General features: G+C 39.7%; 1 protein-coding gene across 5 annotated transcripts in view; it reads right to left on the reverse strand.

The window, feature by feature from the left end:
• The window catches only part of clec16a (C-type lectin domain containing 16A), a 53,259-nt gene that overhangs the window by 10,842 nt on the left and 20,593 nt on the right, over positions 1–21,824 (reverse strand). For 4 of the 5 annotated variants that reach the window (XM_086288748.1, XM_086288747.1, XM_086288744.1 and 1 more), the window contains 9 exons: positions 21,070–21,370; positions 19,804–19,915; positions 19,556–19,656; positions 17,756–17,875; positions 17,300–17,409; positions 14,114–14,158; positions 8,178–8,228; positions 7,910–8,038; positions 7,318–7,438 (listed from right to left, as the gene is read on the reverse strand). In XM_086288748.1, the coding sequence (XP_086144874.1) occupies positions 7,318–7,438; positions 7,910–8,038; positions 8,178–8,228; positions 14,114–14,158; positions 17,300–17,409; positions 17,756–17,875; positions 19,556–19,656; positions 19,804–19,915; positions 21,070–21,370 (1,090 nt within the window). The remainder of the gene's footprint in view (positions 1–7,317; positions 7,439–7,909; positions 8,039–8,177; positions 8,229–14,113; positions 14,159–17,299; positions 17,410–17,755; positions 17,876–19,555; positions 19,657–19,803; positions 19,916–21,069; positions 21,371–21,824) is intronic. The other variant, XM_086288745.1, reaches the window with a different exon arrangement.

Genomic DNA, 21,824 nt, shown 5'->3' on the forward strand with positions numbered 1-21,824 from the left:
TGTCTGTAGAGACAGATCAAACATTTGTCATGTACTGACTCATGTCAAATGTATTTGTGTAGCACTGGAGGGCCTTACAGCAGGATAGAAAGAGGAAAAAATGACAAACATATATAGGTTATGATATAAATTAAACTTTGATAAAAATCACAAGCAAAAAGCAACCTCGACTAGACTTGTTTCCATGTTCAAAGACGTCTAGTTATTTACACCTGCCACGCTAGTGTTTACTATAGATGTGTTTACTATGTCACCACCAGTCCAGGTTGTTTCCACTACAACCTTGGTAGATGCAATGTCAAACACTGTGAGAGGACCCAGTCCTGTATGTTATGGCCCCAGGACAGCTGCTTTACTCTGCAATGTGCATGGGAAGCTACCCACTAGAAATATAATCAAACAAAAGTTTAAGAGGAGGATACAGACATGATTTATTGATAAGCCACTTCAAATAATAAACTTGCTACCCTCGATTTAAATGACTGAGATCAAAATGAAGCAAGTTTTAGCTGATCGCAGGTGTTCAGGAAGTTTTTTCATGCTCAGTAGAGCACGCGCTCAATGTTCTCACGAAAAGTGAGAACATTGCAGTACTGGACATGCCAACTGGACACGATTACACAATGCAACGCAGTAGCAAAGCACATGACAATAATTGTTGGACAGGTATCGAGGCAGGTGAGATCTAATGTCAGTAATCCAAGTGTTTAAATACAGTCATAGTAATGTCATAGCCAATAGTAGTTGGATTACCATGGGAAAACTTTTCCAAGAGGTAATGAGGCTCTCGGGGACTGAGGTGAACACCCCAAGTAGTCCACACACCACATGCATGGGACTGTTTATTCACCAGAGTTCAGTCCCCAGAGTAGTGGGAAATAACTGTGCCACCCCCCACGCCTACCTAATTTCTTTTGGAAAGCTTGTCGGGTGAAAAGGTCTTAAAATATGGAGGACATTTAAAACAAGACAGTTTGGCCACTTAAAAAATAAAAAGGTGTTTCCAGAAAGTGTGTCAGACAGCGTACAATATTTAGCAATAGCAATAGTTATAATATTTTATATGTATTATTAAATGCATATTGCATAATGTATAGGTCCTTAAGTATCAATGAATCAAGATGCAATTCAAGTCCAGACTTTCATCTTTAATTTAAGGAGTTTAACAAAAGCATTTCATGAAGTGTTTAGGAATTATGGCCCTTTTTATACTCAGTGTATGGAAGAGGGCTTCCCTACAAGTATCATTTGTATTGTGGTAACTTGTACAGCACTTTCGGAGCACCTCTGCCCTTTATTAAAAGCACTTTAAAACTAGAACTAGCACTGCACTCAGTACCCCATTTGCAAAAGTAAATCAGACATCTGACTGACAAGCAGTTTCATGGCCAGAAGAGAGCTGTTACCGTGTTATTCCATTATATATAAAGCTTATAAATGACCTCGGATTTGATGGGCAGACAGTGGCAGTGAGTTGACGCACACAAACACACACAGTCAAAACACACAGAGTGCTTTAAAGGACAGTGAAGAAGCTCTGCTCCCACGCCTGGAAAATACATCAAGACAAAATAAGCCCACATGTCCAGTTCTTCATTTCAATTTACCACAAAACCTACTGTAAAGTAAACACGAAATACCGAACTGATGATCTGATGTGACACCACTGGTTTTGATCTAATTATCACCCACCTCGACTGACTCTAAATGTAAACCAGTAACATTAGACTGACGTACAACCCCCATGAGGAATTTCTCTTGCAGTCTCTCACACATCCCTTCCACTTGATGATATTTATGTTTCATTTTTATTCCTTAATTTGAATTCTCAAGTATTCTGACTAATCTACTTTTACAGTGCAACATGACTAATCCTATGAACATAAAGCAACTCAGATTCACATATCTGAGAAAACTAGTGGCTTTAAATTTAGGTATTTAACAGCAATATGCTTCTTACACAGGGCCAGCAAGCTTTTGCTGCACATTCATTCATACATGCGGCCTATTTAAAGATCAATGGGGAATACCAAGAACTCAACAGTTCCTACTGAAACAGTGAGCAGTGAAAGTACCTACAGCTGGAGATACAGTCATCAATTTTCGATGGTAACACAAGGGATGCCGACAACCAAATGGTCAGAGAAACCAGGGGAAGTTCTGCACACTCAATCCCCAGAATAAACGGGGGAAAAAACCGTGCCACCCCCCATGCCTACCTAATTTATAGTGGAAAGCCTGCCTGGTCAAAAGGGCTTAAAACACGCAGGACATTTAAAAGAAAACAAGTCAACTCCATTCATTTATCATTGAACTTAATAAGACTAAAATTACTTTTATTAACACAGACAACTGTTAGAGAAGGACTTTTCTATGAAAGACTTGAACCTTTGATCTATTAGTCCAAAAGAAGAAAGGTCTTCACAAAAGCAGTTCTTGTTCTACTTTTCTGATTCCGATTTTGAGGTAATTCGAATGAGACACCTTGGGCAAAAAAGCAAGATATGACTTGGATGTTCAGCCAAAAAAAACCCCAAAAAAACTCTAAACAAAATCAAACAGCATATGGCTGCCTAACTTCAGTATTCTCTTCAGCTTTTAAGTGTTCCCAGTTGGCTGTAGGCTGCATGAACAATACCCCTATTCACCAAGGTGAGAAGAGAAAAATGCAAAACATGTGACTCCAGTTTCGTTACAGGCCGTCTTACCCACAAGCAACAGCTGGTCACATTTCCAAATAAATATCAACATATATCATCAGTTCTGAGTTACATAAACGTATAATAATTTGTTTTACTCATTTTTTTCTACATTGGTTAGGGTTACGAAACACCTACATGACATGTTCTCTAGTAGGGCTGGGCCATATTATACTGTTCATGGTAATACCGGTATAATGTTAGACAACGATAGGAAAATGAAATATCGCGATAGAATATAAGTAAAACTCGCATGCGCAGTGCCTTTGTTTTCATACGCACATGGCCGATTGTTGAGTGAAACAGATGAACCAGAATTGGTTTGTAAAAATGGTGCAACTTCAGTGATGTGGAACTGGTTTGGTGTTTGTCCGTCAGATACACGACAAAGCACATTTTTTTTTGCAGAACATGCAAGCGGCCGTCGTTATTGTCGTATTTGTCGGACTAAGATGCTCTTAAATCTGGGAGTAATCTGGGTCCTAAACCCCCCTCTTCGGGTCAAACGAACACTGCACTGAGAGTTAAAAACTGTCTAAATTCTTTCATCTTTAATAAAAAAGATCAGCATTGCTGCTTTACCAGGTGTAACTATGAAGTTTAACTTCCAGGCATCCATGAAAACAAAATGTATTACATTTAACGGAGTTAGAAGTTAGCAGGAAGCTAGCGGAAGTTAGCTCGCTAGTTTCGCTAGTTACCTAAGCATGATATTGCATGTTCTGACTGAGAGATTTCTGAAATAAATTCAAACGTACAGCTCTGCTATCACTTCCAACATAAATGAAGACAGGAAACTAAACAGCAGTGACGTTTGTAGGGTTACTGAAGTTCGGCTAGCTGGTATATAATGATGTGCTACGTGATCGCTAGCGACACAGCTATGTTAGCATAACATAAACGGTGAAGCTGGAGGACGAACACTAACACTTTTCCACTTATAAAAGTTAACGTGAAGGTTCCTCATGGTTAGAGACAAATGCAATCGCATGGCAGGATGCTATAAAAGGACCAATCTTCAGTCAGGAGAACAACTGAGATAATCCATCCACAATACGAGGTTAGTCATTAATATACTGCAACAACATGGGAATAGGGCAGCTGCCAGAGAATTCAACATTAATGAATCAATGGTACAGAAGTGGAGGAAGCAAAAAGAAAGAGTTTAATAAAGTTTGATTTATCTGACTGCTTTGTTTCGCTTAATGTGCCTTATAATCCCGTGCACCTTATGGTCCGAAAAACACTTACTCCACACTGCAGTTTAATGTTGCAAAGCACCTCTTTTTAACTTCAGTGGATATTATACATGGTTATGCTCAGGATATGTCAGCCCATTTCTACTGGAAATGCCTTTTGGTTAAACTTTCAGCAAGGAATTTGCATTTGCACTGTTAAATTTTTATAAAGCTTTAATGTACATAAAAACCAGCTTCTTGTTTAAGTGAAAATAAATGGAAGGTTGTCCTTTTGCGCTAGTAATGTTGTGGAGTTGTATTTTGTCTCGCATCAATTATATCGTCAGTTATATCGTTATCGCAAATTTTCAAATATATATCGTGATAAATATTTTTGGCCATATCGCCCTGCTCTATTCTCCAGCGAACTTGAAAAGTTTGTACTGAAAAAGGTCCTCTGTGGAGGACCAGTTTAGACTCGACGCTGGTTTCTGGAAACCGGAGAAGCACGAAAAATGAATTGTGAATGCAACTGAACATTGTTCACTTTAACTTTCAAAGGGTTTGGTCTTATTTCTTATGGCTGAGGTGATAATAAGGATTTTTTACTGTGTGGACCTTTACAGGGATAATAAACATTAAGCTCCATATAAACACAGCCCACGTGAACTCTAAAGGCAATAGTAGAGCGCAGACATTTATCAAGGTTAAAACAACTCCATGCACACGCAACTGAATATTTGTGGCCTCACAAAAAAGCACAATTATATACTCTCCCACTCTGCAACACAGGGTGTGCTTTGAAATTCACCAAAAATGTGGCCCAATCAGGAAGCTTTTTTCCTCCATTATCCATTGTTCAATATAATAAAGTTTGTCAGCCCTTAGGGGGGCTAATTAAGAAAACATAAAGGATCCAACCCACACAAAAACACACACCCTACATTTTGGGCAATGTTCATGAATGAAAATGTCACACTTCCACTGCGTGTGTGACTATGCAACCACAGATTTATTCCTCCAGAGACTACATATACTAAAATACATATATGCTGTGTAATTTAAGAGTTAGTAAGAAAAATGTTGTGAATGGAGGCGGAGGCAGCCTAATGGTCAGAAAAAGAATTTTGTGGGTGGAAGGTAGCAGGTTTAAATCCCCCGTATACAGGAAAAACCCTCCACCCTGCATTATTACTCTGAGAAGTTGTGTTCTGAGTCAACCACCTTGCTTTAAAGACAAAGCAAACACAGGAAAATCTTTCAAACCATACAAGAGGTAAGATATATGACAGAAAATCAAGAGGCATAAAACTACTGGAAATCAAGTCAAACCTGATATGATCAAGACTCTGTTAAAGGCTATCTTTACCTTAATCTGCTACAGACTCTTGACTGGCATTTGGAATCATCAAAACATTCGTGGTTTCAACCACTGAATTAGACTTGAAAGCTAAAGGGAGCCATTTGGTTTCAATAGCTGTATTGCCATCTATTTGTCACGAGTGTGTTTGAGGCATCAGCCCGGCTTCCCAAAAGACGGGCGTGAAGAGACATCTTTCACTTATAGCCTGTTCACACAATCACAAGACAAAGAGATCACTTAACATAAGCCAACTGCAGCACAACTGTGACACTGACTGAAAGCAAGTTAAAAAAAACAAAGAGAAAAAAAAGACAAATTGCTGAGACACTGGTTTGTTCCATCCATAAGGCCACAGGTTTACATCAACATGGTTTCCAAGCACTGACAGTGCAGCTGACTCAACAGATGAAGTGATAAAACTATAAAGGCCGCAGCTCACCAATACTCAATACTAAGGTAACAACCCCGGTGGAATTTATTAAGCCCTCTCGCTTTCTGTGGTAATTCTAAGAAGTCGATTTTATTGGTACTATCTTTTTAAGGCGATTAAGAAACACAATGTAAAAAAAAAACCCAAATACACGCCTGTGCAATATCAGAATATTATCATTACAAAAAATAAGACATCTTGATTGTCTTAATCAACGACAGCAGTAAAGCCGACTCTGTGATAGACAACCTGAATAAAAGCCCCATAATTTGCATAATAGAGCAGATATGCAGAAATGCTCATGTTTGGGGAACTAAGGTGGGGATACACATGCCTACATAAACAAAAAAATAAAAAACTACTTATTGATGAATAAAAATATAAAAATGATGGAAAGAAATCAAGCAAATACAATTTTATATCAAGTTTTTAAATACATTTATTATGTTATGCTTGCCCTTTATATAATTTTGCTGCTATGATTGTAGTAAAGTCTGCTTTTACTGACTCATTTTATCCTTTCTGTATGGTTTAGGGAGTTTCAGTCTCGCGTCTTTACTGGAATGTGTTAATTTGTAAGGGCATGGCAACTGCATGCAACTGATATTGGTTTAATGATAAGAAATGGATTTGCCTTTGTCCTGGCTCAGAAACAGTATTGTGTCATTTGGCCTTTTCTAACATTAAAAGTATTAATGGTTTTTGCACATGCTGCTTAAGAAGCTATGCTGATGATTTAGTGTTTAGCAAATCTGTGTATTTCTTTTGGAATAACTCTGATCTTCATAAAGATTTCATGACGTGTTTATACTGCGAGCTGTTGTGACTGTGCTGATTGTTACTTCTCTAAAGGTGCGCTTAGTCTCTCTCAAACTGTTTTCAGATGTTTGGTTTTCATATTCTGTTTAGATACAACACCTGTACCAGCTAAAGAATATCGATTCTGCACTACTCCATTTCTTGAAATGCAATGTTTTTAATGCTGCTGCATGTGCACACGCACACACACTTATGTTGTTGTTGGTAGAAAGCGGACTTGCATCGAGAAGTGGTTTGCTATGAGGTTGACACCTGTACTCGGAAAACCGTGCAAAAAAAAAAAAAAAAGGAGCCACAGATGCATACAGAAACACGTACACAAGAAATGTTCAAGTATGGATTTGCACAGTTTGAACATTTGCCGTGTGAGACACTGTCATCACTCTCGCTCGCATTACTCTGCAGTTATACTTGCGATCCTCAACAGCAGAGCAGAGTTAACCACGTGTAAGTTTCTATTACGTCTGCATGTAACAACTACACACCTGTGCACAATATGAGAAGACGGTTCAGGTTATCTCTGTGTAAAATAAACCTCTGTGCACAGGTGTTTGTGATTGTTCCTCAAGCTCATCGCTGTGTTGCTGTGGGTACGAGTGCTTGTATGTGCATTTACCCACAGTAGTGTGTTGCATCTGTGCTGTTACCTACTGGGTGAAGAGCGTGACTGAGAGAAAGAGGGTGAGAAAAGAAATGTGACAATCTCGTGTCGTTATTCTTTTATCCTGTTGTAAGCATGGAAATAAATCTGCACAGCAGCTGTAGCTTGTGGTCTGGTATTACACAGTGTACATTGAGTATGCCTTTGTGTCTCTGTGTGCGTCTTACTGAGGTCTAAGACATCGTCTGTCTTGATCAGATCTTCAGGTCTGGTCAGAGGGAGCTGTGTCTCGGGTTCTCCTTGAAGCTGAAGTGATAAGGACCGCAACATGAAGAAAACCCGAATCGCCTGAAGAGATGAGAAAGCCCACTCATAAACAAACAGGCACAAACACATACAGAGAAATTGCATGCTACAATAAACCTTCTGTCTAAAACTGGCAGTTTTAAACAAAGGTTAAGAATAAACACCTAACAGTGCTCCTCTAAAAATCCTAATAAGAGTTTTTTTAGATGACGGATGCAAACCTTTGATCACAAAAAAACCTCCAAACCTATTTTAAAATTCTTCTAAGTGAAAATTATTTCACTGGTTTGCTTCGATGTGCCACAACCCTTCAAGAACAACTCAACTACAAGTCCTGATTGTCTGTGTATGTCCACTGAACTTGGGTGTGTGAGTGGATTTTCTTTTGCCTGTCTGCTTCTCATTTGGGAGGACTGAGATTTCTGGAAGTGTACCAAGAACAGCCAGCATGAGCTACAACAATAGATTTATCCAGGACACCGTCACTGAGCTTGTGTGTGTGGGCGGACGCACCCTGCGTGTCTTCTCCACGTCTCCACAAGGAAGTCTCTTTACAAAGTCAATACCGGTCAGAGGAGTGCCAGTGGGTGGCAGCAGTATTGAGGCATCCATCATTAGATACTCCACATTCAGTGGCTTACTCTGCAACATAGAGACGACATTGTGTATGAGAACACCCAGACCTAACAGCAGAAAGAGAAATGTGCTTGCAGAGTCGGGCTGATGTTTCATTTTGAACAGGGAGGGGAGGAAAGCAAATATTAAACGAAGGCTAACCCACCGTCATGCTCCTGTATTCGTCCTCAAACATGTCCAGAAAGATTTCTTCGCCCTGTGTTGACAGTGACATTGAAAAGACGTTTAAAAACAAGAGAAAACGGGGGCAGAAAATAAATACAATCAGTATTAAACCATTTTGGGTGAAAGGCTTTCTGGGGATTTTTTTTTTGTGGGTGCAAGTCTGTGCATGCAGAGTGTGAAAAAACAAAACAAAACACAGCATATGCAAGTGCACATTTTCCCGTAGATACATGTTAAGTAACACTTTTATATATAATCCTGTGCTTGGTTTATTTGGGTCCACGGTAAACTTCCCAGTGTAATGACATTCTTCTACTGTTGCACACAAGAAACAGAAAGTACTGTTCCCCAGCTAATATAACAAGCTTATGCATGCCCTGTCATAATAAACATGCTATTAGGAGCACAGGGCACAAGTCCATCTCATCTGTCAATTCCCATCAAAAAAATTAAGGTGTAATATTAAACAGAATATCCAGGCCAGAAAGAAACAAGACACAGACACATGTTTACGGTCTACAGAGTTCACGAGGATCTTTTTTGAGACACTTGATATGGTTTCGGTTTCTTTTTGACACCTTTACCTTTTGACACATTTGCATTACCTGCCTATGCGAACAGTTTGTCTATGACAGTTTAATAAGAACAAGGTGTTCTTCTTCAGTATAAAGTACATTCAGAATTGGCAGACGTAGAAAAGAACTGGTGACTTTTCCGATGTGTTCAAACACACCACCACCTGATTCTCTTTCAAACAGTGTATATTAATGGTGATATAATCAAAATAAATTGAGATTTTAAAAACTGAAATTAATATGTACTAAAAAAAAAAAAAACCTCACTTTGTAGAAAGCAAGCTGTTTCCTGTCCAAAAAGAACAATTTGTCAAACAACTGAAAGGCGGGTCTTTTGGCATAATGTACTATAAACAGAGACACGGATAGACAGGGCTTTTGTCCTATGCCCAAGTGTTTTTAACCTAACATTCACACAGTCACACTCCAGTGGATACATCAGGGGCAACTCTGGGTTCAGTATCTTGCCCAAAGACACTTTGACCTGCAGACTGAAGGAGCCGAAAGATCAACTACCGACCTTCTAGATCGATACAGAAAGCTCTAAGATTTACGATCATTGATCTGAAAGTGATGTTCAAACAGAAGCAGACCTTTCAGCTGAATAATGATCCAAAACAAACAACCGATGAATTTCCGATGAATTTCTCAAAAAGAAATCAAGTAAAGGTCAGATCTAAATGGCAATTATACTAAATTATATAAAAGTACCGTAATTGTCGGGCTATAAGCCGCTACTTTTTGCACAAGCTTTGAACCCTGCGGCTTTTAGTCAGGTGCGGCTTTTCTAAGGATTGTCCATGATTTTTGTCATATCGTAAGACGATTTGTTTTGTTTGTTCCGCTGTTGTATGGCACTACGTTGCCTGGCGGAAGGGCATGTGATCAGACACACAGTATCGGGGTTCAAGAGTGGTATGTTGGTCACGTGTCCATCCGCCAGGCAACATAGTGCCGTACAAGTAGCGCGAAAAACAAACTTCAAAGTTGCGCTATGCGTTCAGCGGGAGTCGTGGATGACGAGCGGCGATAAACTTGCGAAAAGCAAGTTATGCTCAACTCCACCGGTGGATTCTGACAGCGTGGAAAAGTGTGAAAACATCCAGGATCACCAACGGATTTCAAAGGGCTGGACTGTTGCATGATGGAGAGGAGGACACCGCCACGGCCCTTCTGAGGGTGTTCGACTCTGACACTGACAACGAGGATTTCTTTTGTTTTGAAAGTGACAACGAAGGAAAGAAGCTGAGAGTGGATGACGAAGCCATCCTGAGCCTGTTCGTTTCCGACACTGGAGAAGAGGACTTTGGTGGTTTTAGTGCGCAGGAAGATGGTGGTGAATGACTGACTTTTCTTCTTGTTAAAGCCGTGTCACTGCACCTGAGCCTAAAAGGTTGTCTGAATCTATTTTTCTGGTGTGCTGTAGGTTATTGTTATGTACTACATTTATTACTCGTTTATGAAGCACAGTACATGTTTTGTACTTGTAATTACCGCTACTTGTACATATACCTAAAAAGTTATGCAAATATGTACCCATAACTTGTTTTTCAAAATATTAATAAAGGGGTGTGTCTCCAAACAGCCATCTCTTTCCTGACAATTCCCTTTGTGCATATTCTCTTATATATGATAAGTCAACATTGAAACACCTGCGGCCTTTAGTCAGGTGCGGCTAATGTATGTACAAAACAGGATTTTCCCCTGATTTTAGCTTGTGCGGCTAACATTCAGGTGCGCTTTGTAGTCCGGAAAATACGGTATTATATAATATGATGTGATATTATATAATATAAATTAGTAATTGTATTAAATTAAACTTCATGTGCTTGCCACAAAAAATAAAAATACTGGCAGGTGCCAGTGCTACCAATCAGTCTCTTAGTAGACACATGTATAGTATAAATGTGAAAATCCTTCTGGAGTTACTGCATTTCAAGATTGTCAGAAGACTTGACCTCTGACTTTGACCTTAAGGTTGAGGACACTGAGATTCGAACTTGTCTGAGATTTTAAGTAGATGCACCTATGGTACCAATTTCAAAATCAGTCGTCTCATTCTTGATTTATCACATTCACAAAAGTGGGTGTCCACGTCGGCCCATCCAGCGGGGTGACAACAATAGCCTACCAGTCTTTAACAGCTGAAGGGTAAAAACACAAAGACCTGTGCAGGTTGAAGGTATTGTCTTTTAACATACTTAGCATTAACTTGGTTAATTAGCAGCACAGGCAGAAAGCAAAACACTCAAATGTGTTATTTTCTGTTACTTTTTTAGCTGAAGGATGACACAGACATGACTTAAACGGACCGAAAATTGATTTTCAAGTCAAAACCGTAGTGTGATCCGTGGAATATTGATAATAGATTATCAGTATACTGCCAGCTTAACTGATTTTATTGCTTCAGCTATTTTTACCAAGTGTCTATGATTGCATATGAAAGTGAGGAAAACTCTTGAGCTGACTGTTAGTTCTTTACTTTTTGTGTCCAAGCGCAGTTTTCTGGTCAGTTTTTATTTACTCATATTATGTGCCTGGAGCACTGCAGACTTTCTAAAAGGTCTTTCAAAGCCAGTATCTGCTCATTTTCAGAATCTTTTTTTGATTAACCACTTAACACGGACCAATGAATCATTCAAGAATAAATAAAACACCTAACTCACAGTGGCGTGTCCAGCGGGGTGGCCTGGGGGGGTCACAGGCCACCCCCCCCAACCAGACTGGCCACCCCAGGTGCCACCCCAAAGGCAAAACAATAAAATTCAATCAAATATCAAATGTCCGATTATGTTTTCACGGTGAAGCTCAGATATCCGAGTGTAAGTGAATGCAGCATCGGCTTCTGCGCTATGTGCATCATGTTAGCAAAGGTAGGAGAGCCAAGCACGAAAGACGGCACTGCAGGAAACAATTTTTCGGTGAAAGAAAATGAGGACAGAATAAATGTCCCGGTAAGTAATATTAAGTTTGTTGAGTTTAGTAAACTTCGGTGAAATTAGAATACCAAGGAAAAAATAACACTTAAAGAATTATTGCAGCCGTCGAATATTTCAGACAGTATGCTACTGAGGGGAGCTAACATAAGAGTTATGAGTTATAAGATATAATCTAAGTCGTAACATTGCTGTATGGAGCTGCAGATTTGGTTGACGCAGTTTGTCCCGGACTTTCGCTATAATGAAAAAAAGACACAAAGCTGGAGTTATTCTGTCGTTACGCTGCACAGCTGCCTCTTCTCTCATTCTCTCCCCCTGCCTCTCCTGTTGCTACTTCAATCATGAAACTGATCAATGATCGGCTGATCGCTTTTCTCTCTTGTTTGTTTATCGCCCACTTTGCGACAGAAAGAGGAAACCAGCAGATGTCGCGCTAAACAACAGCAGCACGTTTAAGCTTGATCAGCTGTTGTTAGAATTTATTTAATATTACTTTCTAGTATCAGCTGATGTTTGCTGGAGCCACAGCTGTAAAGCTGCTAGTCTTGATGTCGGTTTGGATATGTGGTGAGAGGGAAACATGAAGATGATACCAGGAGATGTTCTTACTGAATCATCAGAGCTGAACAGGTGATGGAGAAACAGGTTTACCTTTTAGGTGACATGAATGAGTTGAAGGGAAGTTATGAACTGTTTCTGAGAGACAAATAACACCAGAATCCTTTTCTAGGTAGCTGACAGCTGGTAACTGTGCAGGGGCGGGTCTAGCAAAGTTTTGCCAGGGGGGCAGGTAGGGCATTAACAGGGAAAGGTGGGGCACAAAGAAATACTTTTCTTTCTTATTCTCATTTAAAATATCTCGCTTTTATTAAATAATTATCTAAATCTTACAACCAAAGTTTTTATCTGACGTAAAATGTATAGAAATCATACATATACCAACAAGACAGTGTACATATGGAAAAGATATATATAAATCTTATAAAGTTTGTATCTGTCTCGTGTATCTGTCTCGTGTGAAACCCCCCAACAAAAATTTTCTAGACACGCCACTGCTAACTCAAGCTATGCCCCAGTGTTGTGTCCACATGAAGAACCAATTTTAATATGTATCTTTAGGAGCTTTGTTGCTAGCAACAAGTCACAAAAATGATTTATTCCTCTTTTTTACAATGCAGTAAACACACAAAATCAGAATCTCACTGAAAAGCTGGGGGGGGGGGGGGGGTGGTACAAACAGGAAGGCCATATGAGAGAAAACCTAAATCACATTTCAAATGAAAGACTATGTCATTAATAAAGTGGGCTGAGTTTCCAGTTTCTAAGGCCAATGGTGTGCTCATTTTTCCTCCAGAAGAATATTATAGCACTGCTGATGTTTTTGCTCTTTGAACAAAAGGCTTCCCCCGTTAGTTTTTGCTTAAATACACTAAATTTTATATAGCACTGTTTTAAAGATGATCAAATATCCTCTTGTCCAAATAAATTAATCTCTTCAAATTTGTCCATGTCCACTGGATATGTTAAAGTTTCTGAATATTTAACTATTGTTTTTCTTTTGGTTTCTTTTTTTGTGGTTCATCAGAAAACCCTGTTCAAACTCACAGAACCATAAAAATTTCCACTCTGAGCTTTTAACTGCACCAATAAAAAAATTTTCTCTGAAGGCAAAACCTCCAAATGAACAAAAAAACCAGCATTAAACATTTCTGAGTAGTTTTCCTTTGTTTAGTCACCAGATTTAAACATTTTTTGGTATTATTTTCAGTCACTTCTCTTCAACATTTTCCCAAATGTCGCAAATAACAGAATCATGACTGATGCCAAAACTGATATTCAAATTATCAAAATGAAACAGAAAGCCAGCTACCGGCTATTTAAGCATGCAACTATGACATATAGGGTATGGAAAACACTTTCAGTTTTGTCTCCTATACAGTACCTTCAGAGAAATGGCTCCAGTTATTGTCAGTGTCTCATGCACCTACAATAAAGTCTTATCTCCAGAAGGTTTTACTTTCATTTGTAAAGTTTCATTGTCAGACAAACCAGAATTTACCGGCAGGTGCTGATTGAACTTCAGTTCAGAGACTATTCAAGAAGGACTTGATTTAAAACCAGACTTTTTTTTTTAACTTCCTATTTAGAGTCCTTGTAAATTATCCCTGTCTGTCTAGTAGAACAACAAACTTTACATCGTACGAGTGCCAAAAATCTCTCTTTGCAACATTAAACACCTAAATGTTTAACGCTAATGTCAATGTTAATCGCTGTGCAAGTTCTTTACACTTTTTTCATGCTGATATACAATTCAATGTGGGGGCAGGTGAGACATAAAAGCAAGGCTCTTATTTTTGTAGGTTAGCATATGAATGAGTGAATCTGTGTTATTATGTACTCGCCTTGTAGAACTGTCGCAGTAAATGCAGACTCTCTTCTCTGGCACCCTGCAAGCACAAACATGACAGTCTGAACAGTCATTCGGGTATCTCTCTCACACACACACACACACACACACACACACACACACACACACACACACACACACACACACACACACACACACACAGACAGACAGAGTCACAAACACATACAAAGACTCACAAATAAACATGTAGCATGCAAAAAGCACAGTACAGATAATAGTGGAGGATACAGGGTGAGATAAAACTGTAAAGGTTTTGCATTATATTTTGTGCTTCAACCGAAAGCAGTTTTTCCTCTACTAGAAGCTCAAGTCCGTATCTGTGTCAGATATCTGTGGTTTCATCTGCACAAAAACACTAAAAAACAAATTGCAAATCTTTTTTTTCTTTTCCCCCCTCTTCATCTAACTATTTATTGTCTCTCAGCTAGATGGTAACAGAAAGACCTCATATCAAATCTTTCAAAGCCAATAAGTGTATTTCCCATAACATGGCTCAATTCCTCTAAATAATTCTGCTATTGCCATTACTGGAAAATAACACAGTATAACAAAATGTCAAATATGCAATGGAATTTTCCAGATAAGTTGTTCTATGGGCATTGATAAGATATCGCCTCAGTGAGCACCACTTATCCAGCAACTTACTTTACTTGTAAAGGCAAAAACTGTGTTACTGACTGCTGTTCCTGAGAAAGACAGACATGTCAACAATACTTAATAAAAACCCACTAGTGAATTACATTCACAGGAACCTGTAAGTGTAATGCAACTGTAACGTCACTGCCTGTGTGCGTTTTAAATGCTGCTGTGATGAAAGTAATGATCTGAAAGTTAGTAAAATGGTTGATTATGGATGATTATAAGCTCTTCCAATGAGTTTAAAATGTAAGTTTTAGATTATATGAGCCATATGGCGGTGCAGCGGTTAGCACTGCCAGCTCACAGCAAAAAGGTCCTAAGTTTGAATCTAATCTGAAGTCTTTCTGTGTGGTTTCTCTCCTGCAAGAGTCCTCTCTGGATTCCTCTCAAAGTCTAAAGACAAGCATAGGGTTTGGTAAATTAATAATTAGGGATGGGTACCGGTTCTGACATAAACGGTAGTAACCAGACCGAAAAGCAGCGCACATTTCGGTGCTTTATTTCGGTGCTTTTTTTTCCTGAGCTGTGATACACTTCTAGCCAATCATTTTACGTTTCCGAGGATAGTAGGCGGGCCCAGGTACGTACGTTCAGTTAGAGCAGAGCTACAGATTAAAAATGCCCAAGGCGAAGCGGTCAAAAGTCTGGCTGTACTTCACAGCAAAAGATGCAAACTCAGCAGCCTGCAACAAGTGCTTTAAGCTGATACTGTGATACTGTCAAAGGAGGTAACACCTCAAATCCGATGAAACACCTGGCGACGCATAGCTTTTTTTTTTAAAAGCCAAGAAATGCGCTGTATTTGATAGCTTGCTGCGAGACCTCACACCGAGCGCATCTACTGCGGGTGTGGTGCCTGTTATCAGACCCGGAGTTAGCAACATCCCCAAAAACCCGAAGAGGAGAGTCCTGGCCCCTAGCCCTGCCAGTGTAGCAGAAATGATGACGGATGATGATACAGCAGCAGCCGTTCTTCTCTGCGTGAGTAGCTTAATGTTGTTCGTGTGTAATTTACGTTGAGTAGGCTAACCACGTTATTACATTAATGCATGTAAGGTGAACTAGCAAACATCATCATAGCTACATGCGGCTGTCTTCTTGTTTGATGGCAGATACTCCCTTCACCCTGGCCAAAAAGGCTAAAATGACCAAAGAAAAAGAGGGAAACAGTTAAACATGAGAGGTTTTTGGATAAAGTTTGTGTTTTTTCCATTGTTTAAGCACTGCTTCCAGCCAAGAGTGATACCATATATGCCCCACAGCTGCAGAAAAGGCTAACATTGTTATCTTTTTACAAAAAACAGCTGAACATGAGAGGTTTTTGGACCAATTTTGTGTTCTCCATTCTTTAAGCACCGGTTTGAGCACCGTTTGAGCACCGGCACCGTTTCAAAAGTACCGATTTGGCACCGGTATCGGATAAAACCTAAACGATACCCATCCCTATTAATAATCCTAAATAGACTGTAGGTGTGAATGTGAATGGATGTCTCTCTCTCTATGTGTTAGCCCTGCAACAGACTGGGGACTTGTCCAGGGATAGGCTCCAGCTCCCCTTAGACCCTGAATTAGGGTAGGATGAATTATAGCCATGGTCAGATCACCATCTGTGTGATATTAGCCGTCAGTACTAAATTAAGCAAACAGGAGGCTTGATGTGCAGCATGTGGTAGGGTTGCTGTGCCCCTCCTGTGAGCTGATGCCCAAAATGCCCGTATAAAAGATAATCTTTTGTACAAATTGAACAGGAAAGCCAGTCTTGGAAACTGAGAGTTTATAGCAGTCCAAAGCCTGCTTGTTTGGCTAATAATGCTCATAACAAGCACTTCAACCGTCAACATAACCATTTAAGCTTAAACAGCCTGGACCCCCCCCCCCCCCAAAAAAAGTGTGTCTTCATTACTATTAAACTGTGTCAGAGGTGGGAAATCCTCCAAGCAGAAACCCCCCAAGTGTTGTTTAACCGATACCAAAAAAACAGTTAGTTTCACCTAACCCGCTGCAAAAAATAAAAGCTTTTAAAATGACCAAGATAAGGTTTCAGTTTAAAATTGTGAATTTTGTAAAAGGAAAAGGAACTCATTGACAGCTGTGCAATTTCTTCCTAGAACTTTATGTGCGTGCAAAAAAGCAAAAAACAAAGGCAGTATTACCATGAAGTGACAGAAAAGGAAATATAACTTCCCTGAAGGATGATCACAAAAAAACAAAACCCAGATATGTAAAACCGTGTGGGCTGCAGAAAAAATGGATGTCAGTGTTTAAACAGGGGGCAGATGGGAGGTCTGTAAAAATATCATCAGTCACTAAGTGGCTCTAACCAAGAAGCCTTGCAGCTGTGAATTCTACAGAAGTGACACAATTACATGGAAAGGGCTTGTTTCACTCCTATGGATGACACAATTTTCAGCATTTCACTTCCTGCTGAGGTCCCATGTTCCCTCAAGCAGTTTGTGAGAGTCATAAAGTCTGCTAACAGGACTGTTGAAATGTCACGGGAGCATGCTTGGGTGTGCTGTACCTCCAGGCAGGCCAGATGAACGTCTTTGATAATACAGTTGCTCCCAGACAACACAGACTGCTTTAGCAAAAGGCAGCTCAGCTCGAGGGTAGCTAGACGCACTTTACCATCTGCACACAAGTAAGAGAAATGCATAAATAAGTATCAAATATAACACATTGTTTCCTGTTAGGTCAAAAATCTAAGAAATGCATCACATGCATCATATCATGCAAAATGGCTATACATGGTTTGTGAGCTTTAACAGCTAAAGTTTCTACCTCATTTGCATTTGCCGGGTTAGAAATTCTCGTAACAAATGTTTTTGCTCAGTGTGCCAGTGCATACACTATATGTTCAGCTTAGCAATATGCAAATAAAATGAACATCAAAAGAAGAAAAAAAAAGAAGGTACTTTTTTTTTCTTTTTTAAAGGTATGAAACACCACACCAAATGTGGAAGTGTGTATGTGTTACCTGGCAGTGCAGCTTGGCTCATAACTCTAATAAGTCTTTCTACAAGGACCACGCTGTAAGAACTCCTCTCCTGGTCTGGAACTGGCAACTGCAGACGCTCCAGAAGATCAAGGTTGATACCTACAAACAAATTAAACAGAAAAACAAAGTAAAAGAAAATGCCAATTCTGAGCCACGATCATTAAGGCTGTCATCTTGACTCGTCTTTATTCTGGGAATCTAACGTATGTAATATGTTTAATTGGTTCATCAGCAGCACAGATGGAAGGCAAATCACTGTAAGCCGTAGAGTTTTACTTCCTAAACAGCTGCGACACCACTCCACCACATTTAGGTTTTTTTAGCTGAAGGATGACACAGACATTACTTAGAACCTAAAATTATTTATGAAGTCAAAACTGAGGTGTAATCATAAAAAAGGGACCTAACACACGAGATAAACGACTGCTGTGTCCACAAATAACAGACAAACTAGCAAAGAACCAATTTTAAATTGTATCTTTAGGCACTTCGTTACTAGCAGCCCGTTGCAGAAACACATCATTTAATCCCATGTATTTAGCTGAATGAAAAGATAACAGTTTGACAGGCAGTAAAGAGTATTTTTGCATGAAGACGCTGATTCCTAAAGACCTGTTTACCAAAAATGTGGAGTGTGTTCTTAAAAACTGTGAAGAAACTAAAGAAGTGGGGGACATCTGTATAGTGAAAAGGCATTTAATTCTATTCTACAAGAGAAGAAACTGCATGTTTTATGAAATAGGAAAAAATCCTTCTACTGTTCACTGAATCCTTATATGAAATAGTCTCAGTGGAAAGGTGACTTGTCTAGAAGCCATTCTTAAGGAAAAATGCTGAAAAGACTGAAGTATGCTAAATTACAAAAGAACCGGACAGGAAATCAGTGGCCACAGGTCTGATGGAGTGATGAATGCAAATTTTAAATTTCTGGTTCAAATTGTTGTCAGTATCTACAGAGGTCTTCAGGAGAGAGATACAAAGGTTTGCAGCCACATGTAAAACAGTGTGGAGACTCAGTTTTAGTTTGAGGTGTCATTTTTCCAGCTGGTGTTGCAAATCTGGTCAAAATTTATGGATTTTGATCCACCATGCAATACTAAAAGTATAGATTTTTCCGCCTAACATTGATCCCAAACACACTGCCATTGCAGTGGAAGCATATCTGGATAGAAATACACACAGTGGATCACTATCAGTCATGGATTGGCCTCCCCAGACGTCAACATTACTGAAGCAGTGTGAGATCACCTTGGCAAAAAACCAAACAAAAGGCAGCCAATATCTAAAGAAGAGCTCTGAATGTCCTTCAGGAAACCCGGAGAAGTATTCCTAAAGACTACTTAAAGAAATCAGAAGAAAGTTGCCTGAGAAAGTTCAGGCTGCGATGAAGAATAACAGTGGGCATACCAGACACTGACTCTCAAGCTGGTTACAACAGAAACATTTTGCTTCATGTACTGTATGCCTTCACATGTTTTAATAAATTACTGCACCTATTTCCAAGACCTTTGCACAGTGCTGTGTAACACTGAGTGCTCAGGTAGAGTAGAAAAGCACTATATAAGAACCAGTCCATTTACCAGTTGCTGTATACAAACAAATGAATCTACATGTATTTTAAAGAGAACAATCACACAGCCCTTGAAGCAAACAGATGTCAATAATTTTCTTTGTTACTTGATATTCATTCACTTAAATAGAGAGACAAAAGCCTTATTATTACATGTCAAAAGGTTTATGCCAGTGGACAGATTATGTTAACAGTGAGCTTTTGCTTACCTTTGCTGTGTGAGAGAGCGTAAAGTAGGCAGAGGACAAACAGCGCATGGTAGTCGTCACTGGTGCAGTCAAGGGCACTGTACACCATGTCTAAGAACGGCCTGCAGGGAGCGAGAAAGAGACAACAAAGAGAACATAGCTTCAGTTAACAATTCTGTCTTTCCCATTTTCAATTCTTTAGACTTTTAGATGAGGTTTACATCGCACTGCGCTCACGTGTGTTTGTATTTGTGTGTGCGTGCATGTACCTGCTCCTCTGTGTGTGTGTGCGAGTAGCTGCAGCTGTCTTCTCCTCATCAGTGATGTTCTGCTCTGTCAGCTCTGACACCTTACACTTCTCCATCACCACCATTTCTATCTCTGCACAGATACACACACCGCGAGATGCATACTTAGTATTTACTTACATAAATCTCCACATATTTGGAGAACCACCTACCTCACAGAGTATCATTCACATCACAAATTTAGCACACTTACAGACACGGAACAAAGAGGCTCTAAAACGTATGGACCAACTGAAGTGTGAAGGTCTTAAAACGTACTAAAGCTGCCAGGAAACCTCACATGTGTTCCTCACAGTATTTAGAGCAAGCAGGTTAAAATTAGTAATTTATAGTAACACATCAATAGACAAAGGAATATTTAAATCTATTATGAAGAAAAACAGATCTATTTTTAAACGTATTCTTTAAAATGTTGGTAATTTTATCTCTTGTTTTATCAGTTAACAGTGGTAGGCGTCTTTGTTCCATCCCAAATGGTACTCATGTCATTCTGAAACCATCTTCCCCTGCAGCCCATGACCACATTTGTGCTTTTAAAAAAAATGAGTAAAGAAAAAAAAGGTTGAAGCTGTTAATGCCTCAGTATAAATCAAAGCATAAAAAAAAGAATCATTTCAGATGCGTGAAATGGTCACATTTTAATACACACACACACACACACACACACACACACACACACACACACACACACACACACACACACACACACACAGAGCAGGAGTGAGAGACAGGCGGAGAGATGAGGAGCACAGGATGGAGTATCGCTGTGGGAACCAATACTGCTACGTGGATTGTGCTCAGCACAAGATCAGTGGTAGCCATGATGATCATGGGGAAATTAAATGGTGCCAAGAAGAGGATGCAGCAAAAAGAGGGAGTCCTCATCTTAAAACAAGCTAAAGAGACGGCTTCTGTTCTGATTGTGCAGCGTTGCCTGTTTTTTACTCCTGTTACTTTTTCCAGGAATCTTTTATTTCCTGAAAAAAAAAATGATGAGGCTGTATAATATAAATTTAAACACAGCATTTTCTTGTAGCTGCAAATGAAAAGCAGCAAAGCCACCACATTTCCAGTGAAAAATGTCAGGTGTTCTTTCTTTAAAGAGTTCTCTCTCTTTTCTCTTGAGGATAACCAGAGTGCATGGGAGACCACATTGGATTTATGGCAGTGAAGAAACACTCACAAACACAGTCCTGTACTGCTGTGTCCAGCGAGACACACACTCACCTTCCGCCGTCTCCCCACTCGCTCTGCTTCCCTTAGAACTCCCACCTGCTCCTATTCCCTCTGTACCTTTTCCCTTTTCCCTCTCTCCTCCTCTGCCACTGTCATCATCCCAGCCCTCTTCTAGTCCTCCTCCTGCACTGCTGCTTCCGCCCCCAGCCCTTTCATCATCTTCCTCTTCGCCCAGGTTCTTGTAGTTTGGCCTCTTCTGTGTTCTTTTGCGGCCACGATGGCGGGACAGCTCCAGTGAGCGCTCCAGAGACTCCGGAGGCTTGATGAAGCGGCGCATACCTCCCGCACTTGCCTGATGGATAGAAGCAAAACAGGACAGAGGCCAGGGTATGAGGAGAAAAGGAATATATCACCTGTGGATCACTCAGTTATTATTTTAGTCAACAACACATAACCATAACCTTCAAAACTGTTTTAAAAATAACATCACAAATGTACGAGCTGCAATCCAAAAGACAGATACAAAACTTTTCCATAAAAAGCCAAAGGAATTCCTGATGTTCTGATTTGTGGTCGATCAAATTTTTAAGGTTGTCTCACTGTGCACCTCTAGGCTGTTTTCAGTGCTGATGCTATTTTTAAAACAACCTGTGGAAGTCCAGTTCTGACAAGTTTCACATGTGTATCTGCAATGCAAGCCTGAACTTCTCCACTGTTTCAAAACAGAGAGCCTCAAGAGTTTCCTTTTGGAAAAGAAAAAGAAACTCAAGCTCAAATCAGAGGACCACCGCTGGTGTTGAGAGAAG

This window comes from Aulonocara sp. 'chitande type north' Nkhata Bay, linkage group LG4, assembly GCF_057382095.1.
Source record: "Aulonocara sp. 'chitande type north' Nkhata Bay isolate Kocher_YH1m ecotype deep benthic linkage group LG4, A_spYH_male_GT1.1, whole genome shotgun sequence".
In the NCBI taxonomy this organism is placed as follows: Eukaryota; Metazoa; Chordata; class Actinopteri; order Cichliformes; family Cichlidae; genus Aulonocara; species Aulonocara sp. 'chitande type north' Nkhata Bay.